General features: G+C 39.7%; 1 protein-coding gene across 8 annotated transcripts in view; it reads right to left on the reverse strand.

The window, feature by feature from the left end:
* Nucleotides 1-19,617: 19,617 nt before the first annotated feature.
* The window catches only part of Nek10 (NIMA related kinase 10), a 186,602-nt gene continuing 178,622 nt past the window's right edge, over nucleotides 19,618-27,597 (reverse strand). For all 8 annotated transcript variants that reach the window (XM_071609305.1, XM_071609301.1, XM_071609299.1 and 5 more), the window contains 4 exons: nucleotides 25,272-25,380; nucleotides 23,233-23,285; nucleotides 23,094-23,149; nucleotides 19,618-20,007 (listed from right to left, as the gene is read on the reverse strand). In XM_071609305.1, the coding sequence (XP_071465406.1) occupies nucleotides 19,959-20,007; nucleotides 23,094-23,149; nucleotides 23,233-23,285; nucleotides 25,272-25,380 (267 nt within the window). In that variant the 3' untranslated portion in view covers nucleotides 19,618-19,958. The remainder of the gene's footprint in view (nucleotides 20,008-23,093; nucleotides 23,150-23,232; nucleotides 23,286-25,271; nucleotides 25,381-27,597) is intronic.

Here is a 27,597-nt window from a genome sequence, read left to right on the forward strand (position 1 = left end):
CTCTCTGTATGTGGTTAAAAAAAAATTCTCTCCAGTCTAAATAAAACTTTACAGCTTCCCAGGAGTAACTGCCTCCTGTTGAATAAACAGAGAACATGGAAATTACATCTCTGAGTTCTCTTAGTATTTTTAACTAAAAATGAAAAACAATTTTGATATCATGATGCAATCCTTGGTTTTACAGCAGCCCTTCTCCACCCACCACCCACCTCTAGAAATTGGTAGAAGTAAAAGATAGGACTTAGTTGATCTAAAGTAGCATTTTTAAAACTTTAAAATGCCCTAGAATTTTTTAGAATTATCTTAAAATGCATTTTCATTCTGATTCCATAGATTTGGAGCAAGGTCCCAAATTCTGTATTTCTAACAAGCTCAGGTGGTGCCATTACTGCTGTTCCATGGGTCACACTGTGAGTGCAGTGATCTAAAATTTAGACTTGCAATTTTAGCACAGCTATTCCCCAAAATGAGTCCTTGTCTCTTGCTTCTCTATTTCTCCAATCTCACTGAACAAGTCCATGCAAGTTACCAGTTTCTTCCCTCACCAACACACCAACAATTTCAAACTCTTAATAACCAGTCCAAAACTTGGACCCTCCACCTGAACAACTCCCCATTGAATATCCCCAAAATTGTTCTCCTATACCTCCCAACCACCTTCCATATTCGCTCCTCTCCTGTGATATTTTTTCATGTCCAGGGGCACCATAGCCCACTCAAATATTCCAAGCAAACACTCATAAGTCAATCGATACTCTTTTTGTTTTAATCTCCATGTATCTGGTGTGGTATAAAAAAAAACTTTATTAAGGTATAACTTACACAAAACAAAAATCACCTATTTGAAGAGTACAATTCATTATGTTTTAACAAACACGTACATTTGTATTATCACTAGCACAATCTAAACAGAAGATATCCACCTAAAAACTCACCTCCTGCCCCTTTGCAATCACACTCCATTCGTGTCCTCTCACAAAACCGGATCTGTTTCCTATCACTATTTTAGAATTCCCTATAAATGGACTCATGGTGGCATAGGCTCATTTTCACCTGGCTTTTTTCACTTAGCACAATGCTTTTTACATTCATTCATATTATTGCATATATTGCATATATGGGTATTTTGGTCATTTATGTTGCACTCCTTTGTACAAATTCTGTAAGTTCTATTAGTAGCCCTTAAATGGTTGAGAATCCATTATTTCTATTGATCCAGAAAAGAACAGTGGAGCTGGTCACTCCAAGATTAAATGTTGCACAAGGTTATCCTACACACAGAAAAGAAAACCAAAATCACATATAAAATCAAATGATCTTTTCAAGTAAGACCTTCGAAATTATCAATGTTGGGTTGGGGTGTGGATGTGTGTGTGTGTGTGTGTGTGTGTGTGTGTGTGTGTACAGTGTATACTTCTCCACATGTTTTTAGGATACAGTTGAGAAATGAAGAGATGGGAGAGATGTTCTCACTCATTTCGGCTTTACATTTTAGCCTTCCTCCCTGCATCATGGGAAGAGATGGAAGTTACTTTAATATATGCCCCACATATATTAGGTTATAAATGAGGTTCTGAGGAACTTAAGGCTTGGATCCAATGCTAGGCAAGATCAGAGCAGATGGCTTCAGATCCTGACTAAAAAGGGACCTAAGATAGAACACAACATGTGAGACTCCACACATTATGGCCTCCATCACCCCAGGAGAGGTATCTGAAGTGGTAGCCTTTAAACTCTAAAAGGCTACCACTAATGCCACTAATGATTCACCATTGGTATAACAAACTCATTAAATACTTAACACCAACCACCCAATCAAACCACACTGGTCATCTCTTAACTGCCTCCACAAGCTGGTGGGTTTTTTTGTTTGTTTATTTGTTTGTTTTGGGTATTGGAGATTGAACTCAGGGGTATTTGGTCACTGAGCCACATCCCCAGCCCTATTTTGTATTTTATTTAGAGACAGGGTCTCACTGAGTTGCTTAGCACCTCAACTTTTGCTGAGGCCGGCTTTGAACTCTCAATCCTTTTGAGCCACTGGGATTAATAGGTGTGCGCCACCGCACCCAGCTACAAACTGGCAATTTGAATAAAGTTTTTTTATGAAGACTATGGTGTTAGCTGAACTACAGGACAAAATTATGGGGGCATAGAACACCTCTCAGTCTCTGTGTCTGGCAACTGCCAAGGCTACCGATTTGGAGCTCAGTAATGCCCCACTGCCATGTTCTAGAAGGTGGCCTCCATGGTTTTGAATTCTCCTGCTGTCGAAGTATAGTTTTGTAGATAATAAGTAAGAGAAACTACAGGAGGAGCAAGCCTTCTGCTTCAGCTCTTAGTATAATGAGATGGGGGAAAATGTAGCAATGGTTACCAAAATCTCTTTAGGAAAAAAAAGGGTGAAAATAAATCCCTTAGCCCCAGTAAATTCTAATCCTTGGACTGTCTTCTAAAGAAATGTAAAGATCTAATCAAAGATAAGGATGTTCAAGTCAGGTTTTTCTTGTAATGGGAAACAATGTAAATGTAGTTTTAAACAGACAGCATCTTAAATGTCCCTCAGAAGGCACTGACAATAAATAATGATATGATATGCTGCAATTAAATGTTGCTCAAATGCTAGACATGATGGTGCCCATTACATCCCAGAAAACTCTCTAAATGTCAAAAATAGTAAACAGCTTTGCCTTCAGGGGTCAGGTTGTCTCTGTTACAGCAATTCAGCTTTGCCGTTGTAATTCAAAAAACAGCCAAAGGCAATACATGAATGAAGGGGCCGGGCTGCATTCAAATAAAACTTTATTTTCCAAAACAGATTGGGCACGATTTGGCCTTGGGCCAGTTTGTGGAAACCTTGTGTTCATCAAGACATATAAAGATGTCCACATTGGGTGGACAAGCTGGGGGAAAAAAATCAGGTTAGAAAGCATGTATCTTTAAAGAATCATAAGAATATATAAGCCTAGAATCAGTTCTGAATTGCAAGACTGTAAATGTTTTCCTTCTTTGTTTATATTTGTATACTCTTTTTCCTCCTGAAGAAGGGAAATAAAAAAACAGAAATAGGTGCATTATCATTAAAAAGTTATATTCTAGAGAGGAATTATTTTATGATGGATAGATAATGATGGCATTCTTAGAATCTTCTAGTTTTGGAACACTGTTATCCAAATCAGAACATGCTGCATGGTTACCAACTATTGTGAAATGCTAAAATGCTTTCAAGAAACAATCCCAGCCCAAACCATTGCCAATTCAGTATGATTTTTCCAATATCTCCTCCCCCCCCCCCCCCCAGTCTGTGTTCTTCTAAAGTTTGAAATTATGTGACCTCGGACAAGTTTGTGCTCCTGCAGAATGGAGCTTTAGAAGGCTTCCCTCTGAGAACTTCCTGCAATAAAAGTCCATGATGGGGTGACTCTAAGTCATGGGGACATCAGTCTCTTACAGGGAGCAGAGTCTGCCCTCGGATGCCTATTAAAGCTGGAATGGTTAACAGGACATTGAAACTCTGTAGCCAGCTGCTGCCTATTCAAAAAGTTGTTGAGTATCCTTGGTTTGTTGCCTAAAGCCTGCTACACTGCAGCCATGGGACATGGCTTTTTCCATTTGCAACCTCCCCCAAGCTTAAGTTTATGGTGGCTTAAATTGAAAATGGTAAGCCAGCTGAACGGGAACCACAATTTTTCACCTGCTATTTAAGTTGGAAAGAGCTCAATCCACAGAGAAGAGATGAAATTTAATTTATATAATTTATGGTGGGGCTGCATATAAGAACAAGGCTAAAGATGCTTTCTGTGATGTTCCTTTCCATTTAGTTCTACTTTCAAAAACGAGTGTCCTGATCAACATATCTGAGAAACCAGAGGTCTCCATAATTTCTATTAGTTAGCTTTCCATTGTTGTAACAAAATACCTGAGGAAAATAACCTTTAAAAAAAATTATATAAATTCGCTCACAGTTTCAGAAGTCTCTTGGTCCAACTGCAACAGGCAGAACATCATGGCAAGAGCATATGGTGGAGAAGAGCCACGCACCTCAGAGCTGCTGGGGAAAAAGAGTGAAAGGGAGAGAGAGAGAGGGAGGAGCCAGGAACTTGATATCCTCTTCACGGACACGCCCCCAGTGACCTAATTCCTCTAACTAAGCCCCACCTCTTAAAGTTCCACGACCTTGCCTTCAACACGTGGACCTTTGAGGGACATTCGGGTCTGCACTGTAGCAGGGGCTCTGATGTCTGTGGTCTAAGATGGGAATACAGCAAAGGCAGGTAGGTGCTGGGTCAGAAGGAAGGCGACTGCATCGTTCCCAGGGAGTTTCAGTGAAAGGCAAGGTGTTCATTAAGTGGCCAGCCTGAGCTCTGAAATAGGAATGACAGCCCTAACATTTTCACCACACATCATTATCCCCCTCTCCCGATTCCAGCCTCTTCTTGGGCCTCTTGGGCCCTTCTAATGAGCCCTCCACGAGGCAAGATTACTATTATCAACAGAGAATGGGCTCCCAGCCGACCTCTGTGAAAAAGCTTACCTTTTATTGGTGTGGTGCCTGTGTTCCTTCTTCAGAGAGCAGACCCTACCACACAATGCTCTGTGAGCTGAAAGGGGAACTGTCTAAGGTACAAAAGAGTGCTGGCATTGTCCAGCTAAGAAATCCATGTTGGCCAAGAGATTCAGCCAGAACTGCAAGAGGGAAGAAAATTAAGGAGCCGTCGCAGGAGAGGCCTTGTCTCCAGTGGGATATTCTAGTACTTTCCTTTTTCCACCTGTTTTGAGTTTCTGTGGGGTTATGGTGAATCTAGATGGACATGAAATGCCATAAAAAATCTCATTTTCTAGTAGGGTTGGGGAATCCAGGTTATTTGATATACCAAATATACCAGTAAGTGGGCATTGTGTGTGTGCATACATGCCTGTGTGTGTGTGTGTGTGTGTGTGAGAGAGAGAGAGAGAGAGAGAGAGAGAGAGAGAGAACAAAGCAGTGTTTATACAAGAAATATTGCAAAATTTGGTTATGGTTCAGAAAGAACGGCTTAAAAAGTCAAACAGTTGAAATATTAGCCTGAAGTTGGCTCTGATTTCCTTAGCAAGAAACCAGGGACATGAGTCAAAGGCCAACACGTAGATAATTGGGAAGACTCAACTGCCAAAGGCTAAAGAGTTTGACTCATCTAAACTGAAACTTTTATTCAAAACTTTGATTCATGTTTTCATTCCTTTAACATTCAACAAATATTTTTTGAATTCCTATGTTCCTTGCTACTCAAAGTCTAGTTTATAAAACATCAGCACGCACGGCAAATGGATGCTTGTTTAAAAAGCAGAATCTCAGGTCCCATCCCAGCCCTACTGAATTGGATCCTGCATCTTAATGAGAGCCACAGGTAATCAGTATGCATGCTAAACTTTCAGAAGCACTGGACTATGTGATGAACATTTGTTGTATGAATAAATAAAGGAGGGAATGAATGCTCTTGGCTCACTAGAGGATCCCAGACAGGACAGTCCCACTTTGCTGTGTTTGCATCAAAATTCCCACCCCAGCTGGACCACTTCCCCCAAAGCCATACTCATGGAAGCAGGCTCAGTCCCGCCACACACTGACAAGCTGGAGATACATTCGGACAGAATTGGAGCAGTGACTAGGAAAGGTGGCCCTCTGGGGATTGAGAGGGGACAAATTTCACATTGCAAACATGATGTGAGTGAACCATTATCCAAGGGGGAATGGAGAGGGTACAGTCTGTAATTTCGCTACCAGGAGGTAAGTTTGTTTAGGATTCAGTCAAATGGGAGTCAACGGTCAACTCAGGGCCTGGGAGTCAGGCTAATAACACCTGAAAGGTTAGATGGAGGGCTGGCAGAGGGAGCCACATGAGTGTCAAGGGCTCAGGCTGACACACCTGACCTGGGCCAGCAGGAGTAAAGCTGATCCCAACAGCTGCAGATGGGGAAGAGTTTTCACTGGGCTCTAAACTTGTCAATAATACACTGGCTGCCCTAATAAGGTCAGGTTCAAGGCTTGGGGGCCTCAACCTGTAGGTTAACAATCAATGGTACAGACTGCAGGGCAGAATTTGGGAGAAATTCTGAATCTGGGTTATGCTCTGGCTCCAATGAAGGGGGTTAGTGAAGAGAAACAAGAATAGTATCTCTCTCACCATGTGTGGTGGCGCACACCTGTAATCCCAGTGGCTTGGGAGGCTGAGGCAGGAGGATCAAGAGTTCAAAGCCAATCTCAGCAACTTAGTGAGGCTCTAAGTAACTCAGTGACTCTGTCTCTAAATAAAATACAAAAAAAGGGCTGGGATGTGGCTCAGTGGTTTAGTGCCCCTGGATGTGCTCCCCAATGGGAAAAAAATAAAATAAAAAATACTGTCTGCACAGAAACCAAAATGTCCCCGTGAGCTGAGTGTTGAAGACTCTAAAGGAATGGATTAACAAGTATTCGTGCAGAAAAGCTGGGGACCAACCACAGAGATGAATGTATCCATTCTTACAGCTTGTTTGGTGTGGCTGCTTGGTCCACCCTTATCCAGTCGGCTCTCTGACAAAGGAAACACAAGAGCTCTGTAGACAATTGTCTCCCAGTCGCCTTGACTTGCTCTCATTATGTTTCTTCCCTGCTAAAGGGATGATTGATCTAAGCATTTCTAAGCAAACCGAAGTGATGGAATAATGAGGCAGGAACAATTTGGTCAGGAATCCTTGCCAATGGTCAGATACAAGTGCTTCCTTAGAAGACTAAGCCAAGTTCATAAGCGTCTCCTGTGTGTCTGCCCAAAACCCAGCTCCTCGTTATTCTTAGATTCATCATTTCCCCCACTGTCATCCTTGGAGAAGAGTTGCTTTTTTCACTCTCAAAACATGGTGTTCTGTGATCTCCTCTACTTTGGGCTCCAAGAAGTTCATCTCTTGTCCCTGGCCCTGGTGACTGGCTTAGAGTTGGGCATGTGACCCATGTCCAACCCAATCAGCCTCTTCTCCCAGCCTAAATGATAAGTCCATCAACCAAGGTGGTCCATGAGGCAGAGACAGAGAGAGACAGGGAGGAGTGGGGCTTCAGCTGGTACTTTCTGAGCCCCTGAAGTTAGCAATGCTTCAAACCTATCCTAACCTGAACATGTTAATTATGTGGGCTTAAAAAATTCCCTTTGCTTTTTATTTTTTTTATTTTTTATTTTTTTCCCTTTGCTTTTTAAACTACTTAGTATTTTATCACTTGTAACCAAGAGTTGAAGAGATGCTGGGTACCAGCAGTCCTCTTGCACCTGAGCAGTCATCGTCACAGTTGGACATTCTCAACAAAGGAGGACGTGGCAGCTGGACCATTTCAAAAATGAGGAAACCCAGACTCAAGCAAGTCATCAAGGACACCCCTTTCTCCTTTGGGAAATTAGGGGTTAAAATTAATCATTTCTCTTTACTTACTGCTTCCTCGTCCTCACGTTGAACTATTGATTTCTCAAGCATGCATTACCACCTTTAATCTTTATGATAATACAATGAGAAAAGCACTGTTATCTCAAAAACTGAGGTTCAGAGTGATTAAGTCACAGGTAACCTTAGGTCACACAGCTAATATATTGCGTTCACTTTGTCTCTGAATGGAAATACTTCATTCAATCCGACAACCTTTTGGTTAAGTCCATTTTACTTTTAGAATCAAACTACCCGAATGGTCCTTAAACTATCTAGTTAGAAATATTACTTGACCTCTTACTATATGTTTGAGATTTTATGTTAATTTGTATCCTAAAGAAAACATTTTTAAAATGGGCTGGGTTTTGAGTATTCTGGGGAGACTGAGGCTCTGGAAGTTACTGAAATGTTAGTGTGCTTTGAAAAGAATGAACAGAACATTTTTCCCCTACCACTATTTAAGTTATCATCAGTAATATATTTTAAAAAACAGCTGCTAAGATTTAGGTGCAAGATGATACCATATGCAATTTAAAAATAAGAGGATTTTTATATCATAATTTTAGTTGTCTTATCTCTATAATATAAGCAAATAGTTTTTTTGCCCCATGGGAGTGAAAAATCATGGGTATTGGTGCCATACAGAATCTAGGCTTTCTTCATGCTGACATTTTTGGATTTTTACCACTAGCTAATGTCTGCTGTTCAGTGCCTCTGGACCTGTTTTTTCACCTCTACAACAGTGTTAGTTATCACCTCTCACAGTGGCTGCTATGGTGTGACTAATGGAAAGTGGCTTACACAGTACCTACCAGGGCAGCCATTCCACACACCTCTCCCTCCCCTGTGGAAAGCGAGATGGCTGATTCTCAGGTGAGAATTCTGCAAGTTATCCTCATGAACCTGCTGTTCCCTATAGATCTAGAACTTCCCTAAATCTATCTGATTAACCTTTAAGTGAACAAGAGGCCTCCTGATTCAAATAATATTTGTCTACCTCCTGTGTGTGTGTGTGTTTTTAAACCCAGATATCTCTGTGAAGCTCGTAAAGGAGAAACACTAGTTTAAAATGAGGTCAGATCTTTGTTTCAAAGCTAGCAACTCACCTCTGTTGTTTCTCAGGGGAAAAAATAAAACTATTGCCCTATAAATACGCTGGAGGCTGTGTTATGGAGCCAACAGGATAAAGGAGGGAAACAAGCTTTCATATTAAGTAACATAAAAAATATTGATTCTCAAGGTGACTGTGTCACATAGATAAGATGCTTTTTCTATTAGACACAGAGTTGGTCAAAGAGAGCATAGGAACAAGCATGCCAAATTCTAGAATTTTATAAAATGGAGAAAGAAATGAAAGAATTGAGTAAGTATTTGTAACTGTGGCCAAAATAAAGCTTCAGTCTAACTCACTGAGCAATGAAAATGGTAACCAGTAGGAAAGGGATTGGGAAGATTTTGTTCATCTCCCTAGAAAAGTGAAGTAAATGTGTGTGTGTGTGTGTGTGTGTGTGTGTGTGTGTGTCTGTGTGAGTGTGTGTGTGTTGCATTACACAGGGGCAGGCAGAGGACAAGTAGACAGAGTAGAAGGAGCCAAGGGTTTCCAGTGGTAATTCCATTGATTCATGTTAGGAGCAAAAACATGGCTTGGAATGAGAGCTGTTCCCCCTGACTCATGGCACCTTAGGAGCAAGCAAATTGATACCAACTGTATTAATCAGCTTTCTGCCACTGTGACAAAATATCTGAGAAAATAAACCTAAAGGAGGACAGATTTATTTTGGCTTGTGTGGTTTCAGTGCCTGAAATTAGCTCCATTGGTTCTGAGGTTGGGGTAAGACAGAGCATCATGGTGGGGATCATGTGGCAGAGCAGAACTGCTCACCTTGTGGCAGTTAGGAAGTAGAGACAGAGAGGGCGGGTGGGGGGGAAGAGGAAGGGGCTGGGGACAAAATATCCCCTCCAAAGGCAAGCCCTGAGTGACCTGCTTTCTCCAACTGGGTTCCACCTCCTAGTTTTATAGCATAATGGGAGGGTCAGAACCCTTGTGATCCAATCACTTCCCAAAGCCCCTACCTTAACATTGCTACACTGGGGACCAAGCCTTCAATTCACAAGCTACTGGGGGACACTTAAGGTCCAACCCATAGTACCACCAGTCCCTGCCTTTCTGCACTACTGACTTTAGAATCCTCTTTCCAAAGTGGAACACTGATAGGACACTAATGGCCCTACTGATAAGGCCCAACCAGGCAGGGAATGAGAGAAAGAAAGTGAGATAGTTGTTATGAAAAATATTTCAATGAAAATAGTTCCTAATGCATAACTGACCAAAGATGCTGATAAGCATGCGAATAGAATTAATAGTCATTTGTTATGCACTTCACACTGAAAGTTTGTCATGAGAATTCATTTCCTGGAAAGGCCTATGATACAATCACCTAAAAAGTTCACAGTGGGATTAATAAACATAATTCAAAAGCATTTTTAAAGTAAATTAGCAGGCCCCAAATGCTTATTACTTTACCTGAGGTTATTTGAAAGAAACATACTCTCTCATGGGAGAACTGGTCAAGGACATATGAGGAAACCATTCCCTCTCTTTGGAGTCTAAGTAAGAGTGACCAGCCTTTGTCTCCATCCCAGATAGCAGGGAGGTCTCTCCCAAGCTGAGACTGTTGGTTTTTCCTGGTGAACTGAGACAAAGGAAGACTATTTCCTCCCTCTTTAAGGAGTCTCCCACTCCCACGTCCTGTGACATCCTCTAGTTTCATTGGAATTTTGACCCCACTTGATTTAAAATTTAATAGTAAAATTACAGAGGCAGGCTATCCTCCAGGATAGGAAGAAATGTCCCCCACTCCACTGGCATTTGAAGAGGCTGGGAGGCACCTGGAGTAGAAATTTTTCCTGTCTTTATGCTAGTAGCTGGTCTCTGCCACTCCACTGACAGCACACCCCATGCCAAGGGTGTGCTCCCAACGAACATATCATCTTGCCTATTTTCAGTCCTGCTTGTTGGGGATGCCATACTAGGATGCAGCACAGTGGTCCCAGTCAATGAATCATCTGCTTGGGTGGTGTATCATTAAAAGATGGCACTCCTTGTCATGGACATTTTAATCTAATATTGATTTGGCCATGTATGTTAGTGCCCTAGGAGGTTCCCTGGAAGTATGTTCCAGGATGGATTTTTTTTTTAGGCAGTGTTGCCAGAAAAACTGATAAGCCAATGAGAAGATAGGGATAGGGAGGGAGACAGGCTAGGTAGGATGCCTTACAACACAGTCCCATGAATGACGACTGACTCAGGGATGCAGGGGAACTGAGGCATGGAAGGACACAGCTCCTAGCTGTCCCAATTAGGGATGAGAGTGCTGGAGCATTTGTTCCCGTGTACCTGTTCCTGGTTAAGGGCTGCCTCTGTGACAGACATATCCATGTATTATTGATGACAGCATTCAAAGACAGTTCCAGCAACCTGAGGACCATGCCCATCAAATAGACAGATGCCTAGTGCTGGGAGAGAAAGTGCAATCAGATGCCAGTGCAGAGAGGTAATCAAAGGACCTGGGAGACCTGATGGAGCCCTGGGCACAGTCTGCTATAGGCTGACATTGAACTGAACTCAACTTTTACTGCAGTGTTTAATTCTTCCATCAAACCAGACCCATCATAGTCTTTTAAAGTGAAATCTACTATGATGTTCATGACACAAATGTGAAAGCTAAGCCAAGATGAAAATCTTGGTCTGAGGTTCAACAAGTAGAAAATCAGGGAGCTGGAGTTTGAATCCAAGTCTAGGAACCCACTGGCCCAAACTCTATTAATTATTTTTACTTATTATACTATGTACAAATAAATTTAGGAAATTCTAGGTTTTAAGTTATCTGCCCCTTGAATCTTGAACAATTCACCAGATGAATTCCCATATTTTCATGAAAACGACAACTGTTTTCCTGGGTTATGTAACAACTTTTTGCACATACCCAAGGTGACTAAATGTCTGTAGCCACGTTGCATGGCTCTAGAGAGAAAAGTGGTATATGCACAAAATAAATTCATGACCTTTTAGTCTTTATAGTGTGACAACAAATTAAATTTGCATTATAGAGGTATCTTCATATAAAAAGCAAAATGAATATGAAATTACATGCTCAATCTTAAGAGGGATAGAATCTTTAAATTTGGGAGGCATCTTTATTTATTGCTTATGAGGTATATGTATATTTTTTTAAGATTGTGGCCAGTAGCTATCAATCTATACTCTATAATTCATTTAATTCCTGTTTTCTGACATATAAACATAATTACTGAGAGCAGTCAATTTGTTCCCATTTCATAAGCAGCTAAAATAAGAATAGCAGATTGCACCACCTGAGTTTTAAAGACATGAAAGATGTTTACTATGGTGCTACCAAAAGCTCCTCTGGCTTCTAGAAGAAGAATCACTTCCGTTCCTGCTTCTCATGCCAGCGACTGAGCTTTGTCTGTTTGCTGGGCTGGATTTGGTTTTCAAACAGGCTGCTGCAAACATCTGACAGAATCCTGGTATGGAAACTAGAAATGTTCTGGAATTCAGGTCCTGCCACATGAGGTCACTCACAGGAGACTACCTAGCACAATTCCTTCTCCACTGGAGCACCGTGGGCAGAGTCCTCCATCAGGGCTGTGGTAATGTGATATTGTAGTTGGTATTTCAATTTTTCAAGTATACTTGTATCTGTGTCCTTTGCTATTGCACCCTGGGGCAGACACATCCTAAGGTGATCTTAATGACCCATGCCCTTGTGTAACATCTTAGGTCTAGTGTTGGGAGAGACTTGCTTATAACCATTAGAATATGGCAAGGATGATGGCTGTCACTCACTTGGTTCCATTGTAAGACTCTATCTTAGCAGACTGGAGAGAAAGAGACTGCTCTATGGGCCTTGAAGCAGTGAGCTGCCTCCATATGAATTTCCTATGGACAGGGCCAAACACCAAAGGAAGAGGATCTCAGTCCTACAAACTGATACTGGCCTTAGATCAGGTTCATGTTCTCATTTCCCCAGTGTTGAAGATTAAACACCCAAGACAGAAAGCAAGTTTTATTTAAGAAAAAGAAGTGGGACCCAGAGCTGTGTGCCCAAGGGAAGGGATGTGTCTTGCTCTTTTATAGACTTCCTGAATCCCTCACCTTCTCTTTCTTCTCCCAGTACATGCCTAAGGCCAGGAAGGAGCCCCACAGGGGGTAATTGATCCAGATGCAGAGGTCTTAGCAACCTGTTGAGCTGGGAAGTGCAATCCCAGAGGTTGGCTGTTAGCAACCTAGTGAAAACCAGCCATCCTCCTCTCTGGACCCTCATCATTCATTACCTACACTGACCAGCAGGCCTTCAACCCCCTGACTCAGTTTGTTCAGAAATGTGACATTTCCTGTCCCCCCCAGGGCCTTACACAGACACAGGAACTAACCTCAGAAGTCAAATCCAAGTTGAGATGAGACCCAGCTCCTGCCAACATTTTGATTGCAGCCTGTGAGGCCCTGAGCAGGGAACTAACCCAACTGCTCAAACTCCCAGCTTAACAGCAATCATGATAATGTGGGTTGTTTCCAACTGCTCAGTTTATAGCAATTTTTTACCCAAGAATAAAAACCTGTTAACATCTTCCCACACTAATGCTGGGTTTCACCATGTGATTTACTGTGGTCAATGGGAATGGGGAGAACCAGGAACCCAAGCCATGGCTTGACAGAGTAGTTCTGCATTCTCTTTTCAACTCTTGAAACTGCCACAAAAACACATCTGGGGTAGGTTGCTGGAGGGATGTGAGGAATGTTGGGAGGAGGAGAGATGTGAGAGACATTTGTCTGCTCTGGCTCCATTTTGGATCCGTCAGACTCCAGCCATCCTGCAAGCTGACCACAGACACACAAGGGATCCTACCAGGTATCAGCAAAGCCAAGATCAGATGGGCAGAATAGCCAGACAACCCACAGACTATAAATAGTAAGTGTTGTCACTTTGCCACTAAGTTTTGAGGTGCTTTGTTATGGAACATTTTTAGCAATAGATAATTACTACCAGAACCCATCAATTAAAGCTGAGGGACACATTCAGAGTTTACATGCATATATGATTGCCTATTCGATTTTTTTTTTAAATCAAAGGCTTAAAAACATAGCAGGTATGATGTTTCCCCCTTGAAGTCCCAGCAGCTCAGGAGGCTGAGGCACGAGGATTGCAAGTTCAAAGCCAGCTTCAACAACTTAGACCCTAAGCAATTTAGCGAGACCCTATCTCAAAAATAAAATATAAAAAGGGCTGAAGGTGTGGCTCAGTGGTTAAGTACCCCTGGATTCAATCCCTGGTTCCCCTGCCCATCTCTCCTCCCCCCCAAAAAGACTTAAAAACATAATAAGAGAGATTGGGGAAGACATTGAGAGAAAGGAGAGGAGCATTACTATAAACTCTTGATAAAAGAGGAATTATTTTCCAGTAACTTGAAAATACATTTTTAATTTTCTTTAGCATTTACAGAGCATATTTAAGGAATAGCAAAAATAACAGTTGCTTGCATCTTTTGCATCCTTATATAGAGGCATTTCCTTTCTTTTCTCTTCAGGGTCTCCAACTCTGGTCAAGTTAAAATCAACTGTTCAAGTAGGAGAGTCGGGAGGTTTGATACGATCAGGAATCCTGTGCAGAGGAGTATATCACCCCCTGCCTTCCATGCCCACGCACACCATTATAGAATTACAAACACACCATCTGAAAACACACAGGTGACCTGTAGGAAACATAATTAATAGTCTGTTCCTTAGATGGGAGTGGGGTTGAGGGTTTGCAGGACAGGAGGGATCTGGCTAGGAGGTGCTGGTGCAACAACAACAATAACAACAAAAATACCATCTTAGAGACTAAAGTGGAGAAAGGCACATTGAGAGTGTCTTTGCATTCTGCAGGGACAAGTCTTTTTGTCTTGGACCCAGGGCCATCCAGAAAACAGATGCTGCTCTGGGCAACATGAGATTAGGGGCTTTGCTTCCTCTCAGAGGATGGCTCCATTCTTTTTGATCCTCACCAACAGCCCACTGGGAACAACAAAGTACAGGAAGCAGTATAATTCAGTCTTGATCCACTAAATGTCAGTAAGCAAAATGCCCTCAAAAGATTTTTCTTTTATGTGTTTTTTGTTTCCCAGTTTGGAAGAGTAAAATGATGAAATTTTTCCATGGCCTAATTATCAACGGGTGTACTAATTATCAACTGGTGTACCTTGCAGTGTTTCTTTTTTAATCTAGCTTAATGCAAGCATATTCAAATCTGCCTGCATTTGTCCATTTAAATTTCACATATATTTCTTATAAAATTTCCATTGTCAGACAAAATAAGCCTGAGGCTATGGTTGCAAGACTGAGAAGAAAACAGCCCCCAGGGAAGACCCACATTTACTTAAAGGCAGATAAGACTGCACTTGGCAGGTGGGGGAGCTGGAGGATTAGGTTAGTGGAAGACCATGTACTTAGCATGCTCCATGCCCTGGCTTCAATCCCCAGCACTGAAACAAACAAAACAGTAACAACTGCTTCTTGGAGGTATGTGATGTTTTTAGAATGCCTCAGAGGACCCTGTCTTAAGCCTTCCACCAACATGTTCCTGGGGAGTCTTGGGGGTGCTTCTGCTATTGTTCTAAGTGGTCAACTTGCTAGGATCTGGCCAGCTGCTTCCAGGAGACCCAGCAGCAGGAATCACCCAAGTTTCTGGAACTACCCAGAAACTAACTTGACCTTGCCAATTGCTCCTCTCAGTGAATGGCTTGCTGGGCATTGCTAGACCTGGTGGAATCACTTCAAAGCACAGTTTTTATTTGGGATTTATCCCATTTCCTTGGAAGATCTTTTTTCTTTAACAACTTGGGATTTTCTTTCTGAGTCCTAATGTTTATTCACTTCCCTCAGTGTCAAAGTAATGCTGTGCTCATACAAACAAACACTTTACATGTTCTCTCATGACACAAGGAACCCTACGCCAGCTCCATTTCCTCCCAATTCACTAGAGTATGGAGTAAACACAGAGAACAGGGAGAAGAGGGTTTTTGCTAAACCTTAACAGCCATTCACAAGCCTTATGTTCTTTTTTAGAATCCTGACTCTAATGGAACTTGAAAAGTAGGAACTAAATCATGGGTTAAGAATATCATTTTATAAGTAACCTTCATAGTCTGATTTAAAAGTATTGTGGCCTTAAAGCATTTCTTCCTCTCAGTTTGTTATTTCTGGTACACACCTGTCTCTATTTACTTTGCAGAACAGTTCTTCACATATCTGCAAAAGTTTCAAGCCTCCACCCAGACTTCTTCGTTGTTTGTCAAAATGGCAAGTTAGCCACAATTTTCTATAAAGATAAAGCTTCTGTCTTTGTTCAGGGGAAACAAAGGTAAGCTATCTCCAAATAACAATATTTAAACAGTTGAATAATTGCTACAGCATGCTTTTGTTATTTTAAACATAGTAGCTGGATACAACGCAAAGAAAGCTTCACATTATAATAATAAAGAAAAAGGGCAGCTTCTCACTCGTTAGAGGAGTCACATTCAGATTCCATTACAGTGGAGTTCATCTACTTTCAGGATACAATCAATGGACTATACATATTTAAGAATTTTTTATGTGATTAGTCAAATGCTGCATATGTATAGTGAAAAAAAACCACCTAGTACATCCTCATCTACTGTGACTTTAGGGTGTGTGATTTTCATTTTTAACAACCACCACTGCCCATGGACCCACAGGACATGTACGTTGGCAATATCCATCCGTCACCCCATCAAAATCATAAAATCCTTCCTGTCCCTCCGGCAAATCTTGAAGTAACATCATAGCAGGACTGTGATCAACCATAACAGTCATTTTTTACAATGTGCAATTTAACTGTAATGACACACATAAGAATGACTTCATCACAAAGTTGTTTCCCTGAGACATTTGTGTCTTCCCATCAATATGAAAAACAGCATTCAAGGGTAAGCATACATCAGCAGCACATTTCAATATTGGAAAAATAATCTGTCCAAAATTATCTCACTTTCCATCACAGGATAATTAATACAATCTGAACAATATCATAAAGGTATACACAAAATACACTTATTATCACATTTAGTTGTTGAACAGGAAGCATTTCATGTTTGGACAGAATTCTACCTAGAAGACAAGTCCTAAGCTTTCCTTGCTTAGGAGCCCCTTGTAGCTGTATCTCTAGGGTACTGGGAAGCTATTTCAGCCCAGTTTGCTTTGTGTTGCCTGTCCAGTTGATCCGATGCTCGTGAATACCACCACCATACAAACAAACAAACAGAAAAACAAAGGTAAACAATGAAAGTTCCTTTAGAAAAAATTTTCCTGCCTTCAGACAAAAGCTGAAGGCATTCCTATAGGAACCCAGCATATTTACTGTGCCTGATTCTTCATCATTCTCCCAACATATCCTCCAGAAAGAGAGAAAAAGCAATAAACAAATTTTGCAACTTAGCAAATCAAAAAGAGCAATGTGGGTGCTATGCATATTAACACTGATAGAATTGACTGACCAATAAACATTATTGTCTTCACATATCTTAAATATGACTGGCAATTAATTGATGGCATTGCAGGAATTGTACATAATCTACCAGTCCTGTGTTGCTTGTGAATATCAAAATTTCATAGTATTTAATGAGTTAGAGATGGTACTATTTGGAAGACCTTAACTCTTAATTAATTATATCATTTGAGTATATTTTATAACAGCATTTCTTAATTAAGCTCTGTTTTAGAATGCCCACACTGGGCACACTGCCCAGTGCCACACCAGCAGCATTTCTCCCGGTTTCTTGACATTCATCCACAGGCAGTGGGCCCAAGTGTCCATGTCACTCAGTATTCCTGAGATCTCCATTTAAGGACTACACATGTGGAACAAGACAAAGTTAGAAACCAGCAAGCATATATCCTGCTGCAGGCAGTTCCCTGAGAACGGAACATTTTGCTTTTAAAAAGCAAATTAAGGTTTCAAGCACAGACAATCAGATAGAGCTGGTGGATCAAAACATAATTAACAGAAGCACTTGCGTATCAAAACTTATCTGAAGAGACTGATTCAAATTCTATCCCCTGCAAGTATTTGGTCATTGGGAATTAGAGAGATTTGATGAATTCACAGGGATTTCACTGCACAACAAATCATTAAAAATTATATGAGAGGAAAAAAAAAATAAATGCAATCAAGAAAAGATTATGAAGCCTATTAAGTAAGCTCAAGTAACAACTTCTTTGCACCAGAAGACCGTTTTGTGGATCAAAGGAAATGACCATTCTTGCTTTATTATGAAGGGAGATGCTTCTTGGCTGAAGGTTGGAACGTGAGGATGTGGCTCCATGTGCAAATGGTCCCCTTGCCAGTGCCCAATATTCTTAGAGACCTGGTCATGCAACTGGGAAAATGTGAATGCAGTCATTGTGGTAGCTTAAGGGAAAATTCAAACAGAGCACATTCATTATTTTAGCAAAACAGTACATCTATCAGCATGGTTGATGAGCCCGAAACCCTGTTGAAAAAGACATTTATTCGCTTATTTGTGTTAACTCTGACAGGCTTCTAGCATAATAAATGGAATACCTGTGGCCTAAAAGAAACATATTGCTCCCTTTCTAATCAATAAGGTCAACTGCATGCATTTTAAAACACCTTAAATGAATCATGTGTTTCTCTCACCAGGGTCTGATTTCTGAATACTATTCTTTTCTAAACTGTGTTTGCATATATTGCCATTCAAGTAAGAACCTGATTGCTTAAACTTTGACCCCACAGCTTCTGTGACAATTAGAATTTATGCCCCTCTAGGCCTGTGCCTCCTGTAAAATGAAATGTGCCCCTTCCCACATATTAAAAAATAAAAAGAATGATAATAAAGGGTCACATTAAGTTGAAACATATACAAATTTGCCTGGGCAAATCATTAAAATTTGTGTTTTCCATGTGTATTTCACATATGGATGGAATTAGTTTGAAAGCTGAAAGTGAAAGTTTTTGTTACCGTATTTTTATCTACTATTTAAAAATTAGTGTTTTAGTTATTAATTTGGCTTGACAAAAAAAGATTTTGTTGGAAATTTTCAAAGGCACTGCCGCATGATTAAAAGGCATTTGAACATAATTTAAGTGTTAAACATACTAATTGAAAAATAGTATAGATTTCCATTAGGCGATTTTACATATCCAAAAGGTCAGATTAGGTTTCAACAACTGTAAATACATTGAACAATCATACTAAATCATACTATTCAATCATACTAAAAATATATCAGTGCAGTTAAAGAGAACAGAACTCAAGTAAATAAAAAGTACAATTTCAGCTTCCAGATTACTAATTATATAGAATGGATTGTACTTTAAGTAGGTAGAAGTGCAATTTGATTTGGCAATATGGGATTTCTTGATATTACAACAAAATTTTAAGCCAGCTGCAGAGAAGGAGTTTTAACTCAATAAGATTAAACTCTCATCATAAATTCTTCCTACATAGAGATGGGACACTGTTTGGCATTCTGATTTTTCTTTCTTTGGGCAGTTTCAAGGAGTAGAGAAGGAATTTGTGTTTATTATATAACTTGTTTTCATTTCAAATTATCAAACAATAAACATTTATTTAAAATGCAGATAATTTTAGTAAAAGGGACTTAGAAATATTGCATCTGCTTCATAGATTCTATGAACTCCTCAAAGTGCTCTAAAAACACTATAAGTTTGATTAGCAGCAAAGCATTAGTCTAATCAAAACCTCCCTCCCTCCCTCCCCTAGATCTATATACATATGCACACACCATACATCCACGTATTCTATTACTCTAACTGAAATCTGACAATTTGCATTATGTCCAGGTGCTGTGCAAGGTTTTTAAATACTGTCTACACTGTGTCATGGCTCAAGATCACTAGCACCCAAGTGGTTAAGAGAAAACAAATTCTTTCATTAAAAAAAAATCACATATTTTAAATTTCTTTTTTAAGATTAAAAAAAATTAGAGGATACCATGAATCAATCACCCAATATATCATTCTAGGTCCTATAGTTTTGTTTATCTAAAATTATTTTTTATATATGAAAGGCTAGATGCCTTTCAACATAGTTTCAGCCATCCTGAGTATAAAATGTTCCTTTGAAAAATATGTCATTTTTTTTTTCCAACTCAGAGGAAAGTTCTGTCTGTGACAGGGGGTTCCCCCACACAGATGACTTTTGCAGCATTTTCTCCCAGGAGCAACATTGACAGCCCTGTCATCTTGTATATAATATGTACTGGGAATGGAGCCCCCCACCCAAGAGCTATAGCTATCATACATCCCACACAGGCCCTGCAGAAGAAAGGTGCTCCTGGCCCCATGGCATTTTGGTCTCTCCCCTTCCACACCCTTCTAGCAAAATCCAGTCCTCAGCATCTTGTTGTAGTGGCTGATGTCCAGAACTTGAACTTTACTGGGAAAAGCAAGTTCATTCAAAGTGCAACATTTTCATCTTTTGGTTGGGTGATTCTTCGTCCCCCAAGGATAGGAGTGATACCTAGAAGATTCCCAAATAGAAAGAGTTCTCTGTAAACACAAATATTTTAGTTCACACATTCAGTTTCAAAAGCTATGGCTCAGGCACATAAGTAAATAAATCACAATAAATTTTAAAAAGTATATTATCAGGATGGGAACATTTATAAAAAGCTGTCTTTTACTGAAGCTCAGTGCTAGCAGGGTCTTTCTCAAATTATGAATTCAGTAGGAATTAAAAATACTCTAGAGTGGAAAAATAAACGCCAATTCCAAGTAGCTTGTACATTTGAATGCTGTGTGCATTCAAATGACTATTTTACATGTTCATCAGTCATGAAGAAATAAAGAAATGTAAGCCGATTCAATGTAGATTTTTTTTCTCTTGAATGTATTTCCCAATGCAATATTTCTTATTTAAAAAACATAATGTCAGTATGCATCTAAGTATATTTAAAAAGAAGAGAGGCTTGCCATCTAGTCAATCACAGAACTCACAGTTTTACAAACAAGGGTGAAATTGAGGCCTACTAGTGAGAATGAGGCAAAGGACAGGTCGCTGATTTTCAAGGAAAAAGAAATGGGGTGATGGCACTTCCCCATCAGTGGGTGGGTGGCTAACACCTCTGGGGAGGGGAAGGATCACACTTGCCAACACAAGCAATCACTCCCTGAGAAGCTCTTTTCCTGCCTTTTGGTCATGTAGGCAAGATAAGAGGAAGAGGGGGCATGAGAAAAAAGGAAACCTAAATCTGTAAAGGGGAAATGCATCCCCACTCCCATACACAAACACCAGCTCTGGGTCCCCTCTTCTCTGGAATAGTCTCCCCCTCCCCCATTTCTGTCTCTTAAAATTTTGCTTTCTACCCTTGCCTCGGCATTTCTCAGGTGTTTAATATTCAACACAGGAGGGGAGGAGGACCTGATTCTGATTTTCAAAGCCGGTATCACTAAGAGTGATATATTTGTTGTTTTTTGTTATTACAAAAAAGACAGTGTTTAAAGGAGCAAATAAGAGCTCTTATAAGAGCTTCCTTAAATTTACACACCTAGTTTTTCATTAGTATTTAGTTGATTTTCTGCAAAAATATGAGGACATTTCTTGCCCTTGATCTGAGTCGCTGAGGAAATGCAGATAAAATGACAACAGTCACCTTTACCCCACTACAAGCCAAGGGCACTTGAAATAATAAGATGCTGAGTGTTGGAAAACAGAGACTTTCATGTTATCCACAGAAGACTGGATAAAGTCTGCCCTCCAGCAGAAAGGGAAAATCCAGAAACCTCTCCAGGGGTGTTGGAAGAAGAGTGATTGCAGAGATGGTAATTTCTATTAACAATAAATCTTTGGAAGATGAGAATTACTCATCATTTCTCTGTAGTTACAAATCACAACAGAACTAAATTTACGAAGGGTGTATTTTGGAAATATATTATCGAGCTAAAAGAGCAAGTAGTTGAATAATCTCATGTGTGATTCATAAGAAAACCTCACTGAAATGAGAGAAGAAAAATAAATACTGGTGACTGAACTAACCTCAAAGAAAATCTAATTTCCTGGTAATTACTGTAACCAGATGTTCTGGGGCCCTCTTTCTCTTATCATGGTTACTAGTTATCTTTAAGGGAAACTTCTAAAATAATTTAGATACCACAAATAATTTAGATACCACTAAATAGCTTTACTAGCCAGCACAGTGGCCCACACCTGTAATCCCAGCTTCTTGGGAGGCTGAGGCAGGAGGATCCCAAGTTCAAGGTCAGCCTGGGCAACTTAGTGAGACCCTGTCTCAAAATTTTAAAAAAAGGACTGGGGATGTACTTCTGTGATAAAGCACCCCTGGTATCAAAGGACAGTGCCTCATAAAACAACACTGAGCCACTTGGGCTGTGTGTGTGGATGCTTGTGATCAATCTGATGATTCAGCTATGGGCAGGTCCTTGAAAAGTCAAGAGACAGCTCAGTAGGGTAGATATTGTCACTGTCCATACCCTCTCATCCATGCCACTTCAAAACATACTGGCTGAATCCCTAGTGGCCAGTACCTGATTCCTCTCCTTGAGGATTTCTCTGGCCTCTACACCTTTCTTTGACCACCTTTAAAAAGGCCAGAAACACCAGGGGATCAACACTTCCTGGGAAAGGCCTCAAATAATGACTGGTGGAAACTGGAGAATAAATACCCCAACTCCCTCACCCTGGGAGTGGGAAAACTCTGACATCTGTTCTCTTTCTGCATTGGCTCTCAGATTTCTTCCATGGGATTGAGCACCAGCCGATGAAAACCTGCTTGATAATGACACCTGTATTAAATAACTTCTTTATCCCATACTAGTGGGATGGGATAAATGAATGAAAACCTGCTTGATAATGACACCTGTATTAAATAACTTCTTTATCCCATACTAGGGTTCCCGGAATCACCTCTCAAATAAACTAACTGTACCCAAATTGTTGCACCAACGCTGTGCCTAATAGTAAAACTACAGGAATTCAGGACTATATTTAAATTGATATAATGGAGTGTATTTTAAGAGAACAGATAATGATTATATTAAGATAATATGCAGTCCCTTTCTGGTGGAGGACAGTCCCAGTAAACTGACGTCTCTTATTTAGATCGAGCAAATGGTAAAACAAAACACAGAGGGACTGCATTTAAACCCATCTTAAATGTACCTGAAGGGATTCCTTATTTAGTTGCATTTCCCACACCTAGTCTTCTATGCAAATAATGGTAGATTTCAAAATGATGGAAACTCAGGTTTCTAGCTCTTCCATAGAATGAGACAAATATTAATTTTAAAAATCTAGAAATGCTTTTCCACTCAATTATATTTGTTATTCTTATATAAGTCATTTACTAGGAAGATCACTTTTTGATTCAAAAGAGAACACAGGAGCTGTGTCCATACAGAAGATATGTAACATGTATTTTACCTGTGTAGGTATTTAGTCTTGGCAAAGATATTTTATACAAATATCTAAAATAGAGGTTCAAAAAGAAAAAAAAAAAACTTCTGAAATGAAGGCTAGAGAAAACCCACATCTAATATCTGATGATCTCATTTCATCTTTCACATTTGAAATCAAACTCTAGATCTCACCTGTTAGATGTAAAATTGTAATAGCCACTTTCCTCTAGGACTTCTTCAATCACACTCTAAAATTGAAAAAAAAAATCAGGTTAGTATCAAATTAAAAGGAACAAAATAAAATCATTCAGAGGCACTGCAAAAACCTCACCTGCATCTGCTCATACGTTATTCCTTCCTCCAAATCAGAGCTGGTGGGTGGACCTGAAATAGATGAATTATAGGAAGTCTGATATTTGGTCTAATTTTCTCAGTCACACTTTATTGGCAATTATGACTTCAAGCGCAGTGAAAATAGGTCAATTTCTTAATGATAAAAATGAGACTTAAAAGTAAATTCCTAAGTGTCTAGGTTTTTGATAGATGCTCTGCTTCTTGTAATAACTGGCTGCTTTGCGTATGGCCATACTGAGATTCAGGAGCATTGCTTACAGCGCAAACTGGCTGGTGAGGTCAGGGCTGTGTTTGTCCATGTTCATGAGTCCAAACATGAACTACCTGATGGATGAGTTTTCTGATTGAGAGACTCCAATCATCCATAAGGCAAGAAGAGTACATATGTGCTGGCAAGAAAAATAAATTCTTATAGGGAGGCAGAATTAGTGAAAGACCACAAAGACCTGACTATGGCATGTGGCTGCCTGTATGAAAATAACATTAGAGCGGAGGACCTGTATTGATGGTTGTTATGAATATACCAGCAGCACCTTAACCTACCCCATGCTGCCAAGAGCACGGCTGACCAGTTTCTACTTGAATGTATCAACCTATGTGGAGACCTGGGAGTTCCCTGCCCCTCTGGAGGGAGAAAAGAGATCAGGCTGCAGTTGAAGGGGAGGCCTGAAGGTGTGAGTCCTTGCAGTTCATTTTCAAAGCCAAGTTTAAAGGTGCTCCCTGTTCCCTCCCCACAGCACCACAGCTCTGCTGCCTTTGCTCTTGCCAAGCCTGCTGTGACAAGGGTCACGCCTGCTCAGCTCTGGGGTGGAGCGACGGGCTGCCCTGGGAGGAGTCCTCAACTCAGTGTCAAGCTTCTGAGAGACTTCCACCAGAGTTCACCCCATCACAGTTGCTAATGGAAGGAGAAGTTTGGCCTGTACATGAACTTACCTGTCCTGGGAGAGGCTTTTAGAAGCAAATGACTCCGCACATTTTTTATCTTGATCTTATGAGCTTCTCAGAAACCATTTTAAATGAAATTCTACCTGCATGGGGATTAGCTTTATCCCAGGAGACTAAGACTAAGGGAAAGTCTGATAATTGATACAGGAAATAATTTGCTCAGGTAACAACATAAGCACAACTAAAGTGAGCATTTTTCCAAATGGAAGAGATGTCAAGTCTCATTTAACTGTAAGAGCTTTAACTTTTGTTCATCTTACTGAGTGACAGAACTATGATTTATTTAGATTCAAAAATTATTCAGGAGTTCTGAAACCTCAGGGTAGCCAGAACTCTTCTTCTAATATGACAAGAATTTACTTATGCTGAGCTCCTACTAATGGCCAGATACTTTTTTAATTTAACTTGATCCTCACTATAACTCCATGACACAGGTATTACTTAAATTTGATATATTTTATTATTTTTATATTATTATTATATTCATCCCCATTTTACAGGAAAGGATACTGAGGTTCAAAGAGCTTCCATAACTTGTTTGAGGTCAGCTTCTAAATAGTGAGGCTGAGATTTGAATCTAGGCATCCAGGTTTGCAGAATCTGTGCCTATGTCATATTACCTCCCTATGTGAAATTTCTGCTAAAAAGGGGAAAAAAATTGAATATTTTTGATGTAGATTGTTCAAGTAAGCTTCAACTTTTTCACCATTTTGAATATTTAAGCTTTCACTTTCTACTTTTTATCTCCCTCGATGCTTTGGGGGCATTTTATTTCCCATCATCAGATAAGCAAGAAGAAACAGAAAGAATTCTGAATAACAATTCACCCACACAGATTCTGCTGTTTGTTCATGGTATTAATAAATGATCAAGGAAGCTGCCACACTGGGTAAGATAAATCTCAGGGAATTTCTTGATTCCTACTATATGTCAACTATTATGATAGATAACAAAATAGGCTTTATTTTTTCTTTTCAGTTGAAGGTGATACTTTAGGTTTAGCTGCTGATCCAAATGACATGACTTATGTGTGTGGGTGAAATCCAGATTACCCATGTTGATGACCATTACCTGTCAGGTCATTTGAGGACAGGCTGTTTCCACCCAATGAATGACGTAATAAATGGTAATCTGCCGTAAAGAAGTTTGGCTCAATTGGTTCTGGAGATCCCTGAGATAACTGAAACAGAAAAAAAAAGCAAACCTACGTCTTATTTTACATTCAGAAGCAAATGACAGGAGACCTCTGTGTGGTGTTTTCCATTTCCCCATGTCTCTGTGTAGAAAATTTAGTGCTCTGTGGATTTCAATCCCTTGAAAAGAGATAAACATCTTCCTTCCAATAGAACTTATAAATTGGAAGCAGCGGGCACATTACAGTGAAAGCAAGTTAGACAATTCCCTGGTCACATGAAAAAAAAATGCACTTTATAGCTTTATGAGAGCAAAAATAAAAATGGATAGAAAAATAATGGCTTGGGCCTGGGACATCAAGATGTTATTTTTAATCAAGTGTAGGAGGAATAAACTCCAATTATTCAACAGAACAGTATGTTTAGTCCAGATCCCAGCCCTTTCTCATGTTTCTGCTTTGAACAGTGCCTTCTTGTTTGACCAAGACAAACAAGTTTCTTATTACGTTTTGCTAAATTACTATTAATTAAGGTTAATCTCCAAACATTAGTTCCTAACACTCTGAAGAAAAGAGTAATTCACCAAAGACAGAATTTATTAGAGCTCCAACGACTTAATGTCTTCCTATAAAGCTGCATTTTAAAAATGGAATTTTAAGCTATTGATGTTTTTCAACTCCTTTCACCTTTAATTTCAACCAGCACTTGGGATGGCCCAATTTTAATACCTGAGTTGAAATATTTTTAAAAGGTCAAATATCAATAAATTAGAGACAAATGGCATAATTTGGACTAAACAATAGTAGTCACTCTGAATTCATACACTCTGTTTGCCAATTAAAATACATTCTTGTTCAATCACTTGAGAAACCTGACAGTATATGGGACGATTAAACAACGCACACCAACCCTACAACCCAGTGATTTCACCCTTAAGGATTTACATAAGAGAAATCAGTACATATATCCGTCAAAAGACAAGGGAAAGGATGTTCATAGTGCCTTATTAATAATAACTAAAAACTGGAAAAAAAATCCCAAAGTCCATGGATAGAAGAACAGATATTTCATAATGTGCTCATACAATGGAATTCTGCAAAGCAATAACAAAGAACAAACTATGAATTCTCAAAACAAGGATGAGTGTTGAACGAAAGAAACCAGAAACAAAAGAATACATAGCACCTGGCTTCAGTTATATACATTTTCATAATCAGGTAAAACTAATCAATGGTGAAAGAAATCAGGATAAAGATTACGTTGTGGCAAGGGAAGGGGCTTAACCAGCAGGAGGCCTCTGTGGGGTAGGAAATGTTCTATATGTTGATGTGGGTTCTATATGGTCACCTGGGCGAACATATATAAACATGGATTCATATAAATGTCTACAAACTTATGGTGCTGGCTGTATATGTACATCATTGTATGCATCATGCATTTTATGCCTTAATGAAAATATTTTATATAAGCAAGTGATAACTAATTATTCCATCATTGTACTTTGGATACTGCAAATACAAATCATTTATGTGTTTTCTTTTTGTTTTTTAAAGAGAGAGAGAGAGATTGTTTTTTTTTAATATTTATTTTTTAGTTTTTGGCGGACACAACATCTTTGTTTGTATGTGGTGCTGAGGATCGAACCCGGGCCGCACGCATGCCAGGCGAGCACTTGAGCCACATCCCCAGCCCCAATTTATGTGTTTTCCAGTCTCCATATTACCAAACATCTACAACACTAGAAGAAAAAATAATTCCAGCCTTTTTTATTCTTGAAATTTTATTTTCCTTACTTTAGTTAATAACCTATTTGTAATATGACAAGACTGTAAGATTGTAGCACACTGTAATGCAGGAGGATCTGACAGTCACATACTGACAAACTTTCTCATCATGCTGTAGGGTGCCTGGAGGTCAGCCCTAAGCATTCTGTGTTTTCCCTACCCGGCGAGCAGGTCATTCCAGCTAAGCCTCTTAATATGTATTATGATGCTGAAAATAATTTCCTGGCATTACCTTTCAAATGACCATAGGGATATTTCTCCTGTGCTTGGCACAGGAGTAATTTGGCTGCCTTGAAATGTTCCCCTTCATTACAGAAAGCTTGTTCAATTTAATTAAGAAGTTTATATCTTGAAATCCTAAAGATTTCACACCCAAAAAGCCCCAGAGAAAAGTATATAAAGGGTGGGTGACCTAGAGAGATCAAGGCTGCTATTGTATAAAAAAAAAAAAAACAAGTTTTATTCATTGATTTTTAAAGC

The sequence above is a fragment of the Marmota flaviventris genome, chromosome 1 (assembly GCF_047511675.1).
Source record: "Marmota flaviventris isolate mMarFla1 chromosome 1, mMarFla1.hap1, whole genome shotgun sequence".
NCBI classification, from domain to species: Eukaryota; Metazoa; Chordata; class Mammalia; order Rodentia; family Sciuridae; genus Marmota; species Marmota flaviventris.